The 17,813-nt window shown below is 41.4% G+C and overlaps 1 protein-coding gene and 2 pseudogenes across 1 annotated transcript; 2 read left to right on the forward strand and 1 right to left on the reverse strand.

The window, feature by feature from the left end:
• Positions 1-52: 52 nt before the first annotated feature.
• LOC129534129 (ubiquitin carboxyl-terminal hydrolase 8-like) lies at positions 53-1,371 on the forward strand (annotated as a pseudogene).
• Positions 1,372-2,921: 1,550 nt separating this feature from the next.
• LOC101142644 (large ribosomal subunit protein uL3-like) lies at positions 2,922-4,197 on the forward strand. Its single transcript, XM_055389980.2, has one exon. The coding sequence runs from the start codon at positions 2,934-2,936 to the stop codon at positions 3,789-3,791; it is 858 nt and encodes a 285-aa protein (XP_055245955.1). The 5' UTR covers positions 2,922-2,933; the 3' UTR covers positions 3,792-4,197.
• A 2,508-nt stretch (positions 4,198-6,705) lies between these two features.
• LOC101146056 (actin-binding protein WASF3-like) lies at positions 6,706-11,583 on the reverse strand (annotated as a pseudogene).
• Positions 11,584-17,813: the final 6,230 nt, after the last annotated feature.

The following is a 17,813-nucleotide window of genomic DNA, read 5'->3' on the forward strand; positions in this document are numbered from 1 at the left end:
ATCCAATCACTGGAACGTTTCATTATTATCATTCACCACTAACACTGTTCATATGTACCCACTGGAAAAGGCTCCTTCATCTGCACCTCCTTCCACCCCTCCAACTCATAAAGGCAAGCCACAGATTCCTGCTAAGCAGGATAGGGAACCTTCCAAACTGAAATGCTCTTACTCCTCCCCAGATATAACCCAGGCTATTCAAGAGGAAGAGAAGAGGAAGCCAGCAGTAACTCCAACAGTTAATCGGGAAGACAAGCCAACATGCTACCCTAAAGCTGAGATCTCAAGGCTTTCTGCTTCTCAGATTTGGAACCTCAATCCTGTTTTCGGAGGTTCTGGACCAGCTCTTACTGGACTTCGTAACTTAGGAAATACTTGTTATATGAACTCAATATTGCAGTGCCTATGTAATGCTCCACATTTGGCTGATTATTTCAACCGAAACTGTTATCAGGATGATATTAACAAGTCAAATTTGTTAGGGGCATAAAGGTGAAGTGGCAGAAGAATTTGGTATAATCATGAAAGCCCCGTGGACAGGACAGTATAGATATATCAGTCCAAAAGACCTTAAAATCACCATTGGGAAGATCAATTACCAGTTTGCAGGATACAGTCAAGATTCACAAGAATTTCTTCTGTTCCTAATGGATGGTCTCCATGAAGATCTAAATAAAACTGATAATCGGAAGACATATAAAGAAGAAAAAAATGATCATCTCAATGACTTTAAAGCTGCAGAGCATGCCTGGCAGAAACACAAGCGGCTCAATGAGTCTACTATTGTTGCACTTTTTCAGGGTCAATTCAAATCTACAGTACAGTGCCTCACCCGTCACAAAAAGTCTAGGACACTTGAGGCCTTCATGTATTTGTCTCTACTGATAGCATCCACAAGTAAATGTACATTATAGGATTGCCTTAGATTATTTTCTAAAGAAGAAAAACTCATAGATAATAACAGATTTTACTGCAATCTTTGCAGAGCTCGACAGGATTCTTAAAAAAGAAATCTGAAAGTTACCACCTGTGCTTTTAGTGCATCTGAAACATTTTTCCTACAATGGCAGGTGGAAACAAAAATTACAGACACCTGTGGACTTCCCGTTAGAAAATCTTGCCTTGTCACAGTACGTTATTGGTCCAAAGAACAATTTGAAGAAATATAATTTGTTTTCTGTTTCAAATCACTGCGGTGGGCTGGATGGAGGCCATTACACAGCTTACTGTAAAAATGCAGCAAAACAGCAGTGGTTTAAGTTTGATGATCATGAAGTTTCTGATATCTCCGTTTCTTCTGTGAAATCTTCAGCAGCTTATATCCTCTTTTATACTTCTTTGGGACCATGAGTAACTGATGTAGGCACATAAGGAGACATAGGTTATAAACTAGTTATCTTTTAAAAGCCTCAGCAACACAATTCTTGAAATGCTTATCAAGATAATGGTAGCAATAGCTGGTCATTTAGAGGAATTCTAGGACAGTGGGAGCTGTGTTACTAGCACTATATAATTCCTGTCAGTGGTAACAAATAACACTTAACAAGTATTGCAGTAAGCATCACTTACAGGTACCAGTTATTTCAAAACAACTTTTTTAGTCTGCTCCAAAGTTAAAATAATTAACTAGCTAAGCATTATTATTCTACTGGTCTAAAAACCATTGTACCCTTTTTTTCCTTTTCACTGTTACAGCCTTTTCACATTTCTAAATCCCATCTTCATATACTATGAATACTCTAGAATGATGTGAAGCAGATAGGAATGTATGTGTACATATTTATTGCATACTTACACATCAAATCGATGTACATAGTTTAACATGTGGTCCTTTCGTGAAACTTAGAACTCAGAGGATTGCATTTTTTTCTTTGAGCATATTTTGAGTAACTGCAGTGCTTTCTTAGGGAAATGACAGGGCAAAGCTATTTTTCTGTTGGCTTTGGGGGCATTTGGGTGCGCTAAATCTTTATCCTAAAAAATAAATGGAAACTTCCTTTAATTTTGTAAAAGGAGACATTAAAATCTTAATGAGAAAAATTTAAAAAGCTCAATATCACTGCTCATTAGAGAAATGTAAATCAAAGCCACAATGAGATACCATCTCCCGCCAGTCAGAATGGTAATTATTAAAAAGTCAAGAAACAATAGATGCTGGTGAGGCTGTGGAGAAATAGGAACACTTTTACACTGTTGTTGGGAATGTAAACTAGTTCAACCATTGTGGAAGACAGTGTGGCCATTCCTCAGAGATCTAGAACCAGAAATACTATTTGACCCTTTGGGTATCTACCCAAAGGAATATAAATCATTCTACTATAAAGACACATGCACACGTATGTTTACTGCAGTACTATTTACAATAGCAAAGACTTGGAACCAACCCAAATGTTCATCAGTGATAAATGGATAAAGAAAATGTGGTGCATACCACCATGGAATAGTACACAGCCAGAAAAAGGAATGAGTTCATGTCCTTTGCAGGGACATGGATGAAGCTGGAAGTCATCATCCTCAGCAAACTAACACGGGAACAGAAAACAAAGCACCTCATGTTCTCATTCCTAAGTGAGAGTTGAACAATGACAACACATGGACACAGGGAGGGGAACAACACATATCAGGGCCTTTTGGGGAGTGGGGGGGGCAAGGGATGGGAACTTAGAGGATGGGTCAATAGGTGCAGCAAACCACCATGGCAGACTATACGTATGTAACAAACCTGCAGGTTCTGCACATGTATCCTGGAACCTAAAGTAAAATAAAACAAAGCAAATTAAAAAAAGAAAGCCCATGTCTTACATGTATGCATATGTTCATTGCAGCACTATTCACAATAGCAAAGACATGGAATCAACCTAAATGTCCATCAATGGTAGACTGGATAAAGAAAATGTGGCAAATATGCTCTACCAGCAGGATTTGATGGCGTGATGTCTCACAGAAAGTTCTCCACTCCCAGACATGGGTCCCTCGGCTTCCTGCCTTGGAAGCGCAGCAGCAGGCATCGTGGGAAGGTGAAGAGCTTCCCTAAGGATGACCCGTCCAAGCCGGTCCACATCACAGCCTTCCTGGGATACAAGGCTGGCATGACCCACATCGTGCGGGAAGTCGACAGGCCAGGATCCAAGGTGAACAAGAAGGAGGTGGTGGAGGCTGTGACCATTGTGGAGAGGCCACCAGTGGGCATTGTGGGCTGCGTAGAAACCCCTCAAGGCTTCCGGACTTGCAAGACTGTCTTCGCTGAGCACATCAGTGATGAATGCAAGAGGCGTTTCTGTAAGAACTGGCATAAATCTAAGAAGAAGGCCTTTACCAAGTACTGCAAGAAATGGCAGGATGAGGATGGCAAGAAGCAGCTGGAGAAGGACTTCAGCAGCATGAAGAAGTACTGCCAAGTCATCTGCATCATTGCCCACACCCAGACGCACCTGCTTCCTCTGTGCCAGAAGAAGGCCCACCTGATGGAGATCCAGGTGAATGGAGGCACTGTGGCTGAGAAGCTGGACTGGGCTGGCGAGAGGCTCAAGCAGCAGGTACCTGTGAACCAAGTGTTTGGGCAGGATGAGATGATCGACGTCATCAGGGTGACCAAGGGCAAAGGCTACAAAAGGGTCACCAGTCGTTGGCACACCAAGAAGCTGCCCCGCAAGACCCACCAAGGCATGTGCAAGGTGGCCTGTATTGGGGCATGGCATCCTGCTCGTGTGGGCTTCTCTGTGGTACGTGGTGGGCAGAAAGGCTACCATCACCGCACTGAGATCAACAAGAAGATCTATAGGATTGGCTAGGGCTACCTTATCAAGGATGGCAAGCTGATCAAGAACAATGCCTCCACTGACTATGACCTGTCTGACAAGAGCATCAACTCTTTGGGTGGCTTCGTCCACTATGGTGAAGTGACCAATGACTTTGTCATGCTGAAAGGCTGTGTGGTGGGAACCAAGAAGTGGGTGCTCACCCTCCGCAAGTCCTTGCTGGTGCAGACAAAGCAGCAGGCTCTGGAGAAGATTGACCTTAAGTTCATTGACACCGCCTCCAAGTTTGGCCATGGCCACTTCCAGACCATGGAGGAGAAGAAAGCATTCATGGGACCACTCAAGAAAGACCGAATTGCAAAGGAAGAAGGAGCTTAATGCTGGGAACAGATATTGCAACTGGTGGGGTCTCAATAAAAGTTATTTTCCATTAAAAAAAAAGAAAAAGAAAATGTGGCACATATACACCACAGAATACTATGCAGCCATAAAAAAGAATGAGATCATGTCCTTTGCAGGAACATGGATGGAGTTGGAGGCCATTATCCTTAGCAAACTAAGGCAGGAACAGAAAACCAATTACCACATGTTCTCACTTATAAGTAGGAGTTATATGATGAGAACACACGGACACGCAGAAGGGAACAACACACACTGGGGTCCACTTGAGGGTAGAGGGTGGGAGGAGGGAGAGGATCAGGAAAAATAGCTAATGGGTACTAAGGCTTAATACTTGGGTGGGTACTAATGGGTACAGAAATAATCTGTACAATAAAACCGCATGACACAAGTTTACCTATATAACAAACCTGCACATGTACTCCTTAACTAAAAATAAAAGTTAAATTAAAAAAAAAAGAAACAAAGAAAGTGCATATCTGGAAAGAGCATATGGTTGGGTTCTGTGTTTTGTTTTGTTTTTTTTTAACCAATTCACACAATCTCTGCCCTTCATTGGAGTGTTGATTCATATAGGTTTTTTTTTCATTATTGATAAGTTTTAGGTCTACCATGTTATTTCCTCAGTTTTGGTTTCTCTGTCCCTCTTGTCCTGACCAACGACTTCTTATTAGAAACCATAGAAACAAAAGAAAGTAGAATAACACCTTTAAAGTGCTGGAAGAAAAAAAGGACAACTAAGAATTCTATATCCAGCACAGATGTCCTTCAAGGACAGGCAAAATAAGGAGATGTTTCAGGTAAAAGAAAATTAAGAGAATTTGTCACCAGAAGATCTGCACAATAACAATTTGGTAAAGAAAATTCTTCAGGCTAAAGGCAAATGATACCAGGTGGGAAATGAGGTTATCAGAAAAGATGAAGATTATCAAAAATGGTAAATACTGAGCTAAGTGCAAAAGGCTATCTTGTTCCCCTCATTTACTCTAATTTATATACATAGAACTGTTTAAAGATAAGAAGAAGTTTTTTTCTTGTGGGACTTATAACCTATATAGATATATTACATATAATATCTGTACCATAAAGATGGACATTTTATAGAGGATAAATGGTTGCAAGATTTCTCTATTTATGGGTACTAGTACATTTTTAACTGAAAGTGGACTGTGAAATGTTAAGAAGAGTTAAGTTCTGAAGGAAATTGAGACACAAAAACCATTCAAAAGATTAACAAATCTCATGATGGTTTTTTGAAAAAAACAAAACAAAACAAAATAAAAACTAAACCAAAATAAAACCCTAGCCAGTCTTGAGTCTCATCATCCTATGATTTCAGAACTATTGTGAATACAAAAGTAATCAAAGAACAGTCCTGCCCAGAAAGAGGAGTTATCCCTAAATATGGTGTCCCTGGAACAGGTGGCTCTCCCTGCTGGACCTCTTCCACGTGGGTGCTTTCTGCAGTGACTTTGTTGCCTTGCTATTCCACTTTACCCAGTGTCCTGACCCAAGAGACAAGGGGTGTCTGCTGCTGTGTCCACACTTGGAGAAAGAAACCTTGATAATGTCAGTACATTACAAGCTGGGCATGACAGCTCATGCCTGTAATCCCAGCAATTCAGGATGCTAAGGCAAGAGGATTGCTTGAGATTAGGAATTGGAGACCAGCTTGGACAACATAGTGGGACCCTCGTCTCTAAAATAAATAAAAATAAGTAAACAGCTGGGCCTGGTGGTGGACGCTTGTATTTCCAGGTATTGTGGAGGCTGAGGTGGGAAGATCCCTTGAGCTCATAAATACAAGGCTGCATTGAGCTACGATCCCACCACTGGGTTCCAGCCCAGGCCAGAGTGAGGTCTTGACTCAAAAAAATACATTGTAAGCCTTTGCTCACTATGGGTTATTTATTATTTATTCAATATGTATTTTGATTTTATTTTACTGGCAGCACAATAAACCAGGACATGCTGAAACTAGAAATCACATCCACTTTCCAGTGTTAAAAAGCCCAGTCTTGGGAGGTGAGAAGGAGACAGTCCTCATTAGCGTTGAGGATTCAGGGAGATCGAGATGGGCTGGGCAGGAAGGTTCTTACTTGGAACCTGGAGGATGAGCAATGACATTCCTCTCTCCACCTTAAAGTTCATCCTGGGCATCCGCCTCCTGGGAGCAGGAGCACTGCAAGCTCCGCCTCCCGGGTTCACGCCATTCTGGCTCAGCCTCCCGAGTAGCTGGGACTACAGGTGCCCGCCACCACGCCCGGCTAATGTTTTGTATTTTTTAGTAGAGACGGGGTTTCACCGTGTTAGCCAGGATGGTCTCAATCTCCTGACCTCGTGATCTGCCCACCTCGACCTCCCAAAGTCCTGGGATTACAGGCGTGAGCCACCGCACCCGGCCTCTCCTTGGGATTTCTTTACTGGACACCAGCCTGAGTCAACTTTCCTGTAAAGCAAAAGAAGCGTGAGGTTGCTAAAGGAGGAATGGTGTGATCTCCACCTTTGGCGAGATCCCTGTCACCGTGTTCAGGCGAAGGGCCAGGCCTTACTCCCCGTGCAGAGAGGAGGCTATGGCCGTGAAGACGCCTGTGGAGAAGTGAGGACCCGCTCCCTCTACACTGATGGCCAAGAGCCTGCAGATGGCGGAGAAGGCTTCCCTTCAGCTGTGTCCTATCAGATTCTTCCAGGAGTCAAGGAGTAGACCTGCATGTTGCCTCTGGTCATGTAAACTGCATGCACACCTAGAAGTGAGGTCACCCCTGCTGGGGGTCCTGGGGCTGCTGGTTGTTCTGGGTGCTCAGTGTCCAGAAAAGAAGATGGGGAGGAGGCCTTGTGCAAAACAGCAACCATACTCTATAAATTATTTTTTCATTAGCCTTTGTGTCCTAAAATAAAATATAGGACTCCAAAAGAAAAAAATGTCTAAAATTTGTGTGCTTTAATACAAAGTAAACACCCATTAATCACCAGGGATAGGTGTTTGTGGGGCAAACCAGAAGCCCCATCATTTGCTCCAGCCCAGCAATAAACTCTTTCTTCCCTCAAATAAAAACACAACCTGACTTTTACGATCATCACTTCTTTGTTCTATTTTTATTTTTATCATCCAATATTATGATTTAGTTTTACCTTTAGAAATATGCTTTTCTTGTCTTTATTCTATAGATTCTTCCTTGAAATTTATATTGTGTGGTAGAGCTTCCCATAGCGTGCATTTTGCTGATTGCTCCCCAAGGCATAGTTTAATATGTATTTCTATTATCTGTATTGCCTCTAAATTGGTAATTGGCTATGGAGATCAGCTTCTATTCAGGCTTGGTTTCTTTTTCACTTGGACTTGTTTGATGGTGCTATATGGTGTTCTTCCATCAAGAGGAAGAACCTCACATTAGTTTTTTCTTTTATTGTGTTGTTAATTGCCATTGCTGTTCAATGGCTAAATCTGTTAATTCATGATGGGTTGCAAAAGAGTTATTATAGTCTCCGTCTCTCATTCCTTCTTCATTTATTATCTGAATAATTTCTAAGTAAGAGATTCACCCTCCTCTACTGTTTGTTTACTACTAGAAACTTGGTTTTTGAAAGACTAAGCCAAGCATCTACTCACCTATGATCCAGCAATAGCACTCTTACTTCTAAACCAATAGAAATGCAGGTATGTGTGTGCCAAACTATATGAAAATATTATTCATAGCAGCACGATTTGTAAAATCTGGATACAACAAAATTGTCTGTCAACAGTGAAAGGACAAGAAATGTGAGCTATTTATAAAGTGGAGCATTGGACAGCCATGGGAGTGAATAGGCTACGACCACACACAGCGAGATGATGAGACCCAGGGTCATGATGGTGACTGTATAATGCCATTCAACTAGACCTGGCAGAACTTATCTGTATTAGAAATCAAGAGTGGCTACTCTAGGGTGGGGAGGGTGGTTTATGACTGAGTAGGACCCAAAGATGCCAGCAAAGTAGGCCTCTACATTAAAAAAAAAAGAGAGAAAATTAAACAGAGAAATTTAAAAGTTTATAAATAATGTTTACTTGTATTCAAGAAAATTATAGCGACAGCCGCCAGATAATGATCAGCTCTAAAAAGAGAAGCTCGAGAAGCTCATGCCACAGCAGCTGGTACAGCTGAGGAGATCAGATAAACCAGCACAAGCATGGTCATGAAAGGGAGCTGCAGACATATGGTTTCCAGAGTTTCAAAATCCATATGACTAAAATCTATGTGATGCGTATTATATGATGACTGCCTCAAGACAGACAGGTGTCCACCTAGAGACACAGAGTTGTGACTTGCAGGGGCTGGTTGATTTTCTCAGAACTCATTAACCTAAATCCATTAGTTACCATCCTGTTTCCACTCCTATCATCACTTCAGACAACCCTGCGTTTAGCTCAAGATTCTTCCCTTCATCGTAACTGAAAGTCACTAATGACTGCAATCAATTTGAAATATTATAAGTAGGTAAGATTTTCTCAGTAAGTAAATGGTCTTAGCATATTTTTGAAGTCATAACTATAATCAAAGCCTGGGACATTTATTTGTTCTAAACAAGCAGTTATTCTTCATCCAGAATTACACAATAGAAGCTCTCATTCTTGCATTTCCCAACAGTTTGCCTTAGCCAGGAAAATAAATCCCATGGGTCTCTAGCATGACCACGGTGCGAGAATAAGGGGAAGGGCAGAGGTGAGAACTAAGTGTTCTTCTACAGCTACGGGTCTATCAAAGTAATCTTGAGAGGTACTTATCAACATGTGGTGTGCCAGCAACAACATGAGGGAAGATAACCACGTGTTTCTAGGATAAGGCAAAGGCCCTGCTCATGGATTCATCCGTAATCTGAACACAGCACATGAAGAGTGAACAGCTGTCAATATCTACTTTCACCTCAATGTAAACTTTCAAAATTAAGACCAAGTGGAGCACGGTGCCCTCTGAAGCACAGTCTGTCACACACTAAGAAGCTAAGAACTCCTGTGGCCTCCCTTAGAACACAGCTCTTCCAGGACACACAATGAGCAGGCCTGCTTAGCACCCAGGGCCCACATGCAGCTGCTCTGCCCAGAGCTGCCCAGCTCCTGGACCACTCACCTCTGCTCCTGCTGGCTGGTGCCCAAGCTGTAAGGGCTGGCAAATATTTTTAGTATCGGTCCCAAAGGCCGCTGAAGGTGAAAGGATCTTGTTCTTCATTTTCATTACTTCTAAGCACTGAGACCTCTTACAAGAATCATCCACAAGCATTTACTAAGTGAATGTTCACAGGAAACCCTTCCTGAAAAGGGTCCTTCCAACTTTACATTTGACAAGTGTGTACTAAGGCAATAAAACTATTCAACTGAGCATTCAAATTCACGCAGAGGATACCACGCCAAGAAAATGAAAGCAGAAATATTGGATTCTCCTTATTTGTTAAACCTTTCCCTCTAGAACCAACAGCTTTTCAAACTCATAAAACACCCCAAAACAGTAAAACAATATCAATTACTCATCTGAAGATATCCACCTGAAACACAGTTATTAATCTTCAAAGGCCTAGTACCAGGCAGCTTCACACAGCACATCTGCAGAATTGTAATGATCAATAAGAGTAAACCCAAAGTACACTAAATACTTTCATGGCCTACAGGAAAACAAAATGCTCTTTTCAGGACAATGTAATAGTTACATCCTATTTCTTCATGTGCAGCATGATGTTCTATGCTTAATGGCATTTAAATGTTACACAGTAAATACTGAGAAAACCCAGAATTTTTGGATGTGCAGAAGCAATATCACATCATTAATACAAAAGGTGCTCAGCTGCGGGATTATAATACCATTGAGTGCTGAGACCACTTGAAATCTTAAGTACATTCTTAGCATATGGTCTACTGGCTGTCACCCAGCCTGGTACCAGCTACCCACCTGTTGCATAGAGCTAGCCCCAGCACTGCCTTGGTTGGGCCGGTTGTTTTTGTCAAACTCTAAGTCTCCCTGAGAATCCCTGTGCTCCTCCACTGCAATGTATTGACAGGGTTGTGACCTTGTGACCTTGTCCTTCCCAAGGGGCTCACTCTTGGCCTCTTGCTCACACAGATCCTGCACCTTTTCCAGTCAAATCCCCATTCCAATAGCAGCAAGGAGATCACTTCTAGTATCACTTTTTGGTGGCTGTGCAGGTTCTTGACACTTTGCCTCAGCTACTGGTGGTAGTGTGGGGGCGAATGCATGGGGAAGACAAAAAAGAAGAACTGAGCCAAGAGGCCTGGTGGGGAAAGTGTGTGGCTGGAGGAGGGAAGGCTGGACCCAGGGGCCAGTGGAGGGAGGGTGAGGAGGAGGGTGTGTGGAGCCAGCTGATATGAGGAAGGAAGCGGCAGGAGGATTTGCAGAAGGCAACAAAGGCAGTTTGTACTGTAAAAGGGGGAAGAGAAGGAGGTCTTGACGGGTTGTAATATGCAAGCACCTGTGCTGGGAGCATCCTGTAGTCTCCTGGAGCCATGAGTGAACAGGATTGGGACACAGCTGGGGTAAGGCAGGGAAGTGGGGGCCGCTCTTGAGGTCCATTTAGGGCCATGTGCCTCACTGAGGCAGAGGAGGGGTGGCACTCAAGCTCAGGGGCCTGGTTTGTGGGCCCATGTGGAGATGCATCTTCAGCTGCCTAGGAAGGGTCGTGAGAATGGTTTGGAGTAGCTCGATAAGAGCATCCCTAACATCCATCGTATGGGACCTGCTGTCTAGGGACAGGGGTCCTTGGAGGATGCTCCATGGTACACACTGAGACAACCTGTTGCTGGGTCTAAGCTCTTTGTCATATGCCATCATATTCCACTCATGGTGCTTGTTTCTGGCTTTTGTAATCCTTTTCACATCATAAGTGGTGCCACCTATGTGGTTTGGCTACTTTTGATGCCTTCTGTCTTTCCTTTTGTCTTCTGTGTCCTGCAGCACTTCTTCTTTCCAGAGGTCAAATAAATGGGAAGGATCAGTATAGAACTTCAGCCTGTCTTTATCATCTCCGTGTGCTCTCATGCTATTCAGGGGAGGTGGTCAATCACTCTGATTGTAAATGTCAGCAGCAGGAGTAGGAATGCTGCTCTTTGAAACTGCTTGCTGGTCTTGGGCTGGGGAACTTTTGAGGGCTTTTTCCATGTTGATGTCCTATGGTGACACCTCTTCCACTGCTGAATCCAGCTGAGTGACTTTGACCGTGAGGCAACAAATTCTAAGAGAATTTGATCTAATGTGGAAGTAGTTAGCCTCCTTAAATAGCTCACCAAATATGTCTTCAGCATGTATGTTCAGATTGCTTAGCTGGTGCGTAATAGTGACAAGATTGTTGTTGGTTACACTTTCAAGTCACTGGTAATCCCTTCAGGCAGAGCTCCCTGGTGCAAATGCTGGGATTAGATGCTCCTCTTCATGGGAGGCATGGCTCATAATGGTCTAATTGACTAATGGCTTCAGAAATTTCCTCAGGAAGCATCACCACTTTGATTCAGATACCAGCAGTAACTGCAATCAAAATTAAAATGATCAGTCCCGCTGATGTAGAGGCAGAGATTGCACTGGTAGCTCCCCGATCTTACTCCACACCAGAACACACATCCCTGGGGCTAGCTAAGTTGCCTCAGGCCAGGCCAAGGCCTTGGTCACCCTATTTGTAATTTTCTATGCAGTTATTTTGCTTTCATTTATTTAACACCTTAGATATGAGCTAAAATCCCCCACCAAATTTGGGAAACTTTCAACTATTATTTTCTCAAATATTTTTTTCTGATCCTGTGTCTCTGTCTTCTTTTGAGGATCCACTTGCACATCTGGTCACCTGCTTTATATTCTCTGATGGGTTCATGAGGTTCTCTTCATTTTTTTCTTTAATCTTATTTCAATCTATGTTTTGGATTTCAGAATTGAGCACATTCTAGAGATTTATATTCAAAGTCACGGGCTTGTTCTTTATTCTGCCATCTCAAAACTTCTGTGGACCTCTTCCAGAATACTTTCATTTTCTTTTTTTTTCTGTTTGAGAATTTCCACTTAGTATCTTACGTGGTTTCAGCAGGGGTTTCTGGGTGTGTGTCCTGCATCTGTGTAATTTAGAGGTTGACCAAGTATTTAGGTCATTTATACTCAGATTTTGTGATTCAACTTCATTGTGGTTGCTTTGTTTCTGGAATTCTCTTTGAATTTCCAATTGTTTTGTTAGCCTCAAATCCTGCCTTTTCACCCCTCAAGCCAGTAAGATTTTTGCTTTCTTCTACTGAGCTCTGTGCAGGTTGGTAAATGCACTCAGTCCATGTTACTGAAGACTTACAGATCTCACCAGGATCATTTATCTCTTTGGAGGGTAGACCTCCCTCTAGTTTCTTTCTGGTTTTTCACCAGATTCCCAAGTGGCCCACACCCATGCAGAGTTTAGTGTTCAACTAGGGATGAGCATAATTTGCATTCACATTGTTGATCTCAACTCTTCTGCAGCTCTCTTTCAACATTCTCATTTACATTTCTAGCTGATTTGGGCTCTGAACTCTATAAACTGCCCATATTGAGCCATTAGGGCTGCAGTTATCTGCTGGGAGGCTGGAGAGCACTCATAGGTAAGAAGGAAAGGCCACCAACTTGCAGTCCTTACCTAAGACAGAAGGAGTCTTAAACAAGAAAGCTCTTATCACATATTGCTTGCCTTTGTTAATTTTCCAGTGACTTCAAATGTTTGTTTTTAGTATTTAGTACAGTTTTCGCTTTGCTGTTGGAGGAAAACTTGCTGGTCTATCTCTTCATGTTGCCATAACCAGAAGTTCTACCCTGAAAGAGACTTTTGGGAGAGAAGGTCACAGTCCACAATTCAATCTTCTGAGACAAATATGGATCCAGGCACCAGAAACTGTCAAGTTAGATTTCTAAAATTAAAATAAGATTAGGGCTAGGTGCAGTGGCTCATGTCTGTAATCCCACAACTTTGGGAGGCCAACGTGGGTGGATTGCTTGAGCCCAGGAGTTCAAGACAAGCCTGGGTAACATGACAAAAACCCATCTCTACAAAAAACACAAAAATTAGCCAGGTGCGGTGGCACACAGCTGTAGTCCCAGCTACTTGGAAGGCTGAGGTGGGAGGATCACCTAAGCCTGGGGCGGTCGAGGCTGCAGTGAGTTGTGTTCGCACCATTAGACTCCAGCCTGGGGAAGAGAGTGAGACCATTGTTTGAAAAAATAAAGATTGAATGAATAATAAAAGAAGATTAGGCCTGGCATCTGTGACCCCAAGGTTCTATGGGAATCACTGACTTCATACAACCTACAATGATAAAGAAGGACACCCTACATATGACTGGCCTCTTTAGTATTGGAGAGAGCACATTCCATAGCTCATAACTTTCCAACAGTCTGTGAATCAAGTCACCAAAACTGCAGCTAAAGTTGAATGGAGGCCATGGAAGTAGTTCAGTGAAGTACAAAACAAGCACTGCTTTTGTTCTTGATTCTTTCCCCAAACAATGCACTCACATGTTTTTAATAAATTCTACAGCCGGTTGTAGCCATTGGCAATGAGACCTCCCATTATTGAGGCCCTGGTCTTTTTAACTTGAGGAATTCCAGCAAATCTAAGGAGTACAAGCTCTTCGAGAAATAACTGCATGATATTATTAAACTCTAATGAGGACAGATGATTTCACCAATGAAATAGTATGACTTCATATCCTGCAAGGGCATTTCTCTAATCCAAAATCCTATGAGCTGGTAGAAGTAGAGAAACATTCCATAATAAATGGAAATGTCATTTGGATCCAGGCAAAAGTCAAGCATATCTGCCATTTGGCCCTAAATGCTTATTTGGATATTGTTGTGTGTGTGTGTGTGTGTGTGTGTGTGTGTGTGTGTGTGTGTGTGTGTGTGGCAGTCATAGGACTCATTGCCCAAGTTTCAGGGTTTGGGGAAAAAGTTCCATTCTTTTTCTGAATTTGAGTAATAGCTTCTGGCTTACTACTGGGCCCTGGTAGATTCTGAATTCTATGATCATGATACAGAAAACGACCAAGTGACTTGAGATGCCCATTATGACCTGAGTTTTATTGGGTCACTCATGCTCACCAGCCCTCAGTCTGCAAGGGGAAATGGTATACACAGCATCAGACTTTAGCAGGTTCCATAAGGCCAGGTAAGTTGCCTAATAATTTGTACTATACTCCTAATGTTCTTATTACCACTGGAGAGTCCACTCTCCCTTGTCTCATTATTGAGGTCTTGAGGAGTTCCCTAAGGACAATTGACTGTAGAGGAAAAAAATTTAATATGCTTGGATACCCCAGAGTTAACTGTCAGGGCATTAGAGTCTCTTTCAGGAATCATCATTAAGAGTAATGGAAATAAAAATACTTCCAGTGAGAAGATGTTCAATTAGACCATCTGGAAGTCCAGTTTACCAAAAGGAGAAACGTCTTACTGTTGGGTCCTAATCAATGCACAGCAGTAGCTAGTAGTTTGCTTAGATAGTCAGTGACTTTAAAGGAATAAGATGCGAAGGTTTGTGATAAGGAGCGTTGGGGAGGAGATTTGAACCACTCACATGGCACATTTAGGTAAACATACCTACCCTCATGCTAACAAAAATGGATGGTGAAAAAATAAAACACAATGTAGAAGCATTGAGAGGCTTAAACTTTAATGAAAATTGTCAAATCCTAAATCAAGGAATTGTGCATTTACTTTTTTTGCTGAGCTTATTTACTTAATGCAGGATAATTAAGGTTTAGTTTTCATGGCCTCCTAAGGCATTTGGAATAGAAGACAGAGTTCAGGTAGCACTCAGAGTGGGAAATTTAATAGAGTGTTCTCCTCATTTCACCAGGATCCCTAAAGCCAGCTCCTCAGTATAAGGAAAACATCCATGCTTGAAGGTCTCCCCAGAAAGTCACCTTGGTGCTGAGTGGAGAGGGGCAAAACCTTTTCCTGAGATTAAAGAGAAGTGGATTTGCAGCCCGAGTTCACACTCCCTGGGTGGTCTGAAAATCATCAAGTCATGAATTTATTTCAAAGTAGTGCAGACTCCAAGGAACCTTGGAAAATCAAGCAAAACTTCTCTGGAAAATTTCTACTGTCATTGGCACTCTGAAAATTCCAAAAAATCATTACACCAGCAAAAGGAGCACTTAACAGTTAAGAACAACAACAGAGAACGATGTTCATAAGAGACAAAGCACCGTGAAAGAACAAGAAAATACAACAGACAGCAGAATCATACAATCATATAACTGAGAAATCAGAATAATCGTATAGGATATAAAATTGCTAAATGGGCTATGATTAAAGAACAGATTGTTAAATACGTTTAGTTACTATAAAACTATAAATAATCTTCAGAAAAATTTGAAGAGACAAACACATAACACTTAAGCATGAAAATATAATAATAAAATTTAAATCTCAATGAATTTTGAAGACAAACAATTTAACACAAACACACCTAGTAAAGTACAAGAAGTTCTAAAGAATGTACTTTAGTCACAAAAAGATATCCCAGGTAGAAAGTATGAGGTGAAAGAAAAAAACAAACAAAAAATAAAGGTAAATGGATGGTTAAATATAAATTGAGGTTTAAAAGGATAGTGTATATATTGAGAATCTATAAATATTGTTAAATGAAATACAAATTATTTTATCTTTTTCCAGGTCTAATGTTGGATTTCTTTTCTTCATATTCTGATTAAAATTTCAAGATAAACTTCTCACTCATAATGTGTCCTATTCTGGTTTTGTTTTGTACATTTCAGTATAATGCATATAAAAGAATATTCTGCGGGTCTTTTTATGGTATCTTTCCAAGTTATTGTTGGATTGTCCAGTACTTCATGTTCTCCAACCTTGTAAGTAACGAATGTACAAATTCAACTGTACATTTTTACTAGTGGGCAGTTTTCCACAATGTGAATGCCATTCATGTAGTCGGTGGGACCTGCCAGTGTGTCTTTCAGAACCACGGACAGATCTACATGTTCTGGGATGCAGGGAGCTAGAGTGCTCTCTCAACTGGATGCAATGGAATGCCAGGCAGGAAAGTTTAAGATAAACTTTAGTCACCACGGAATTGTGATTTTTAAGCATAGTAAGCATAGTCTGAAATACCACATTCTTTCCAACCCCTCTCTGCACCCAATACTTCATTAGCCCCGTATTTTATACTTACTGTCATAAAAGAACCTGCTGGGGAAGGGGAGGTAGCTTTAGGTCAGTCTTGGTACAATCATACAGTGGCTAAAGCAGTAGATCTAGTGTAAAATGGCCTGGAACTGAATTCTAACCTCATATCTTCAAAATTATGGAACTTTGGGCAAGTAACTTAACATCTCTGTACCTAATTTTCTTGAACAAGTTACAGTTTACAGATTTCATTTATTTATTGTGGATAATAGCATCCTTCTCATATGGTTGTGATAAATATTGAACAAAATAATCCATGTAGGTACTAAAGCCAGTGCCTGAAATATAGCAAGAGCCTTTTAAATGCAGCCATTATTGTTATTATGGTTATTCTTATTGTTGTTTTTCACAGAATACCTTCTGGTTCCCACACAGGATCTCTGAGGACCTGTTGGATCAGCAGCTTTTTTGTAAGATTTGTTGATATTGTGAAAATTCTCTAATCACAGCCCAGCTACAATTTTACAGAAGTTCCCAATGCCTTATCTGAAGGTTTCTTACACTCAGATTATGAGTCTTGGTTGAAGGCATCTTCTGGAGTCACGGTAACACTCCGGGTATTCTGGGAAAACAGTGATTTCAAAATACAGTTTGTCTTGTTGAGACTAGGAATTTGGAAAATTCCAGTCTGTGAAGTGAAGGGAGAGGAGATACTTCCTTAGCAGGAGGAAGAGAATGTACCAGGTACAGGGCAGTTAAAGAAATGTTTGTTTGATTTTTTTGCCAGTGGTTATATCTGTGGTTTCATTAGTTAAATGCCTTATGTGGTACATTCTTCCCAATAAGCATTTTTAAAAGCCTCTGAAAGGAAGGAGCTCTTGCTACCACCATCCTCTCAGTCAAGTGGGAATAATCTGGTGCGCATAGCAGATGCCAATCAGTTCATAAAAAGCTCAATCTTCAAGTTTGCAGAATTAATTCTAAAAACGAGAAGAGTATTGGACATAGAATTTGACATATATGTTGCATGCAGAAGCTGATATTTTAGCTTTATAGTTTACAGGTCCCTCAGAGTGTTTTATACTTTTTTATCATAACTGGGAAGCTGTCACTTTAATCTTTGAGTAGGACTAAGGTATGAAAAGAGCAATGATGGTGTGCTCAGTGGCTATATTACTAAACACAAGAATGTTTTCAGCTCGATCTACCTGAGCTACATGGAGATTTGATAACTAAATATAAAGTGAATGGAGATAAATGCCTTACATACCTTCTGCAGATGACACCTTCTAGTTAGCAAGTGGCAGATCTAGGACTATTGGGCTAGGAAACCACTTGGGCTGGAGTACAAGGGTAGTTTCAGGGATAGAGAAATTAACAGGCAGAGAGGGAATCTCTGAGACTAGGAAAGACTAACTGTAGCTGGGCCTAGATGATCTGAGATCCAAATGTAGCTGTTGATCTTAAATTATACAAAGTAGCAATGGAACTGTCAGTCAGTCAGCATGTCTAGCTAGTCAGACAG

Source organism: Gorilla gorilla, chromosome 5 (assembly GCF_029281585.2).
Source record: "Gorilla gorilla gorilla isolate KB3781 chromosome 5, NHGRI_mGorGor1-v2.1_pri, whole genome shotgun sequence".
NCBI classification, from domain to species: Eukaryota; Metazoa; Chordata; class Mammalia; order Primates; family Hominidae; genus Gorilla; species Gorilla gorilla.

Excerpts from the sequence above, each read along its gene's own strand:
- LOC101142644 (XM_055389980.2), top strand. The coding sequence starts at position 2,934 with ATGTCTCACAGAAAGTTCTCCACTCCCAGACATGGGTCCCTCGGCTTC.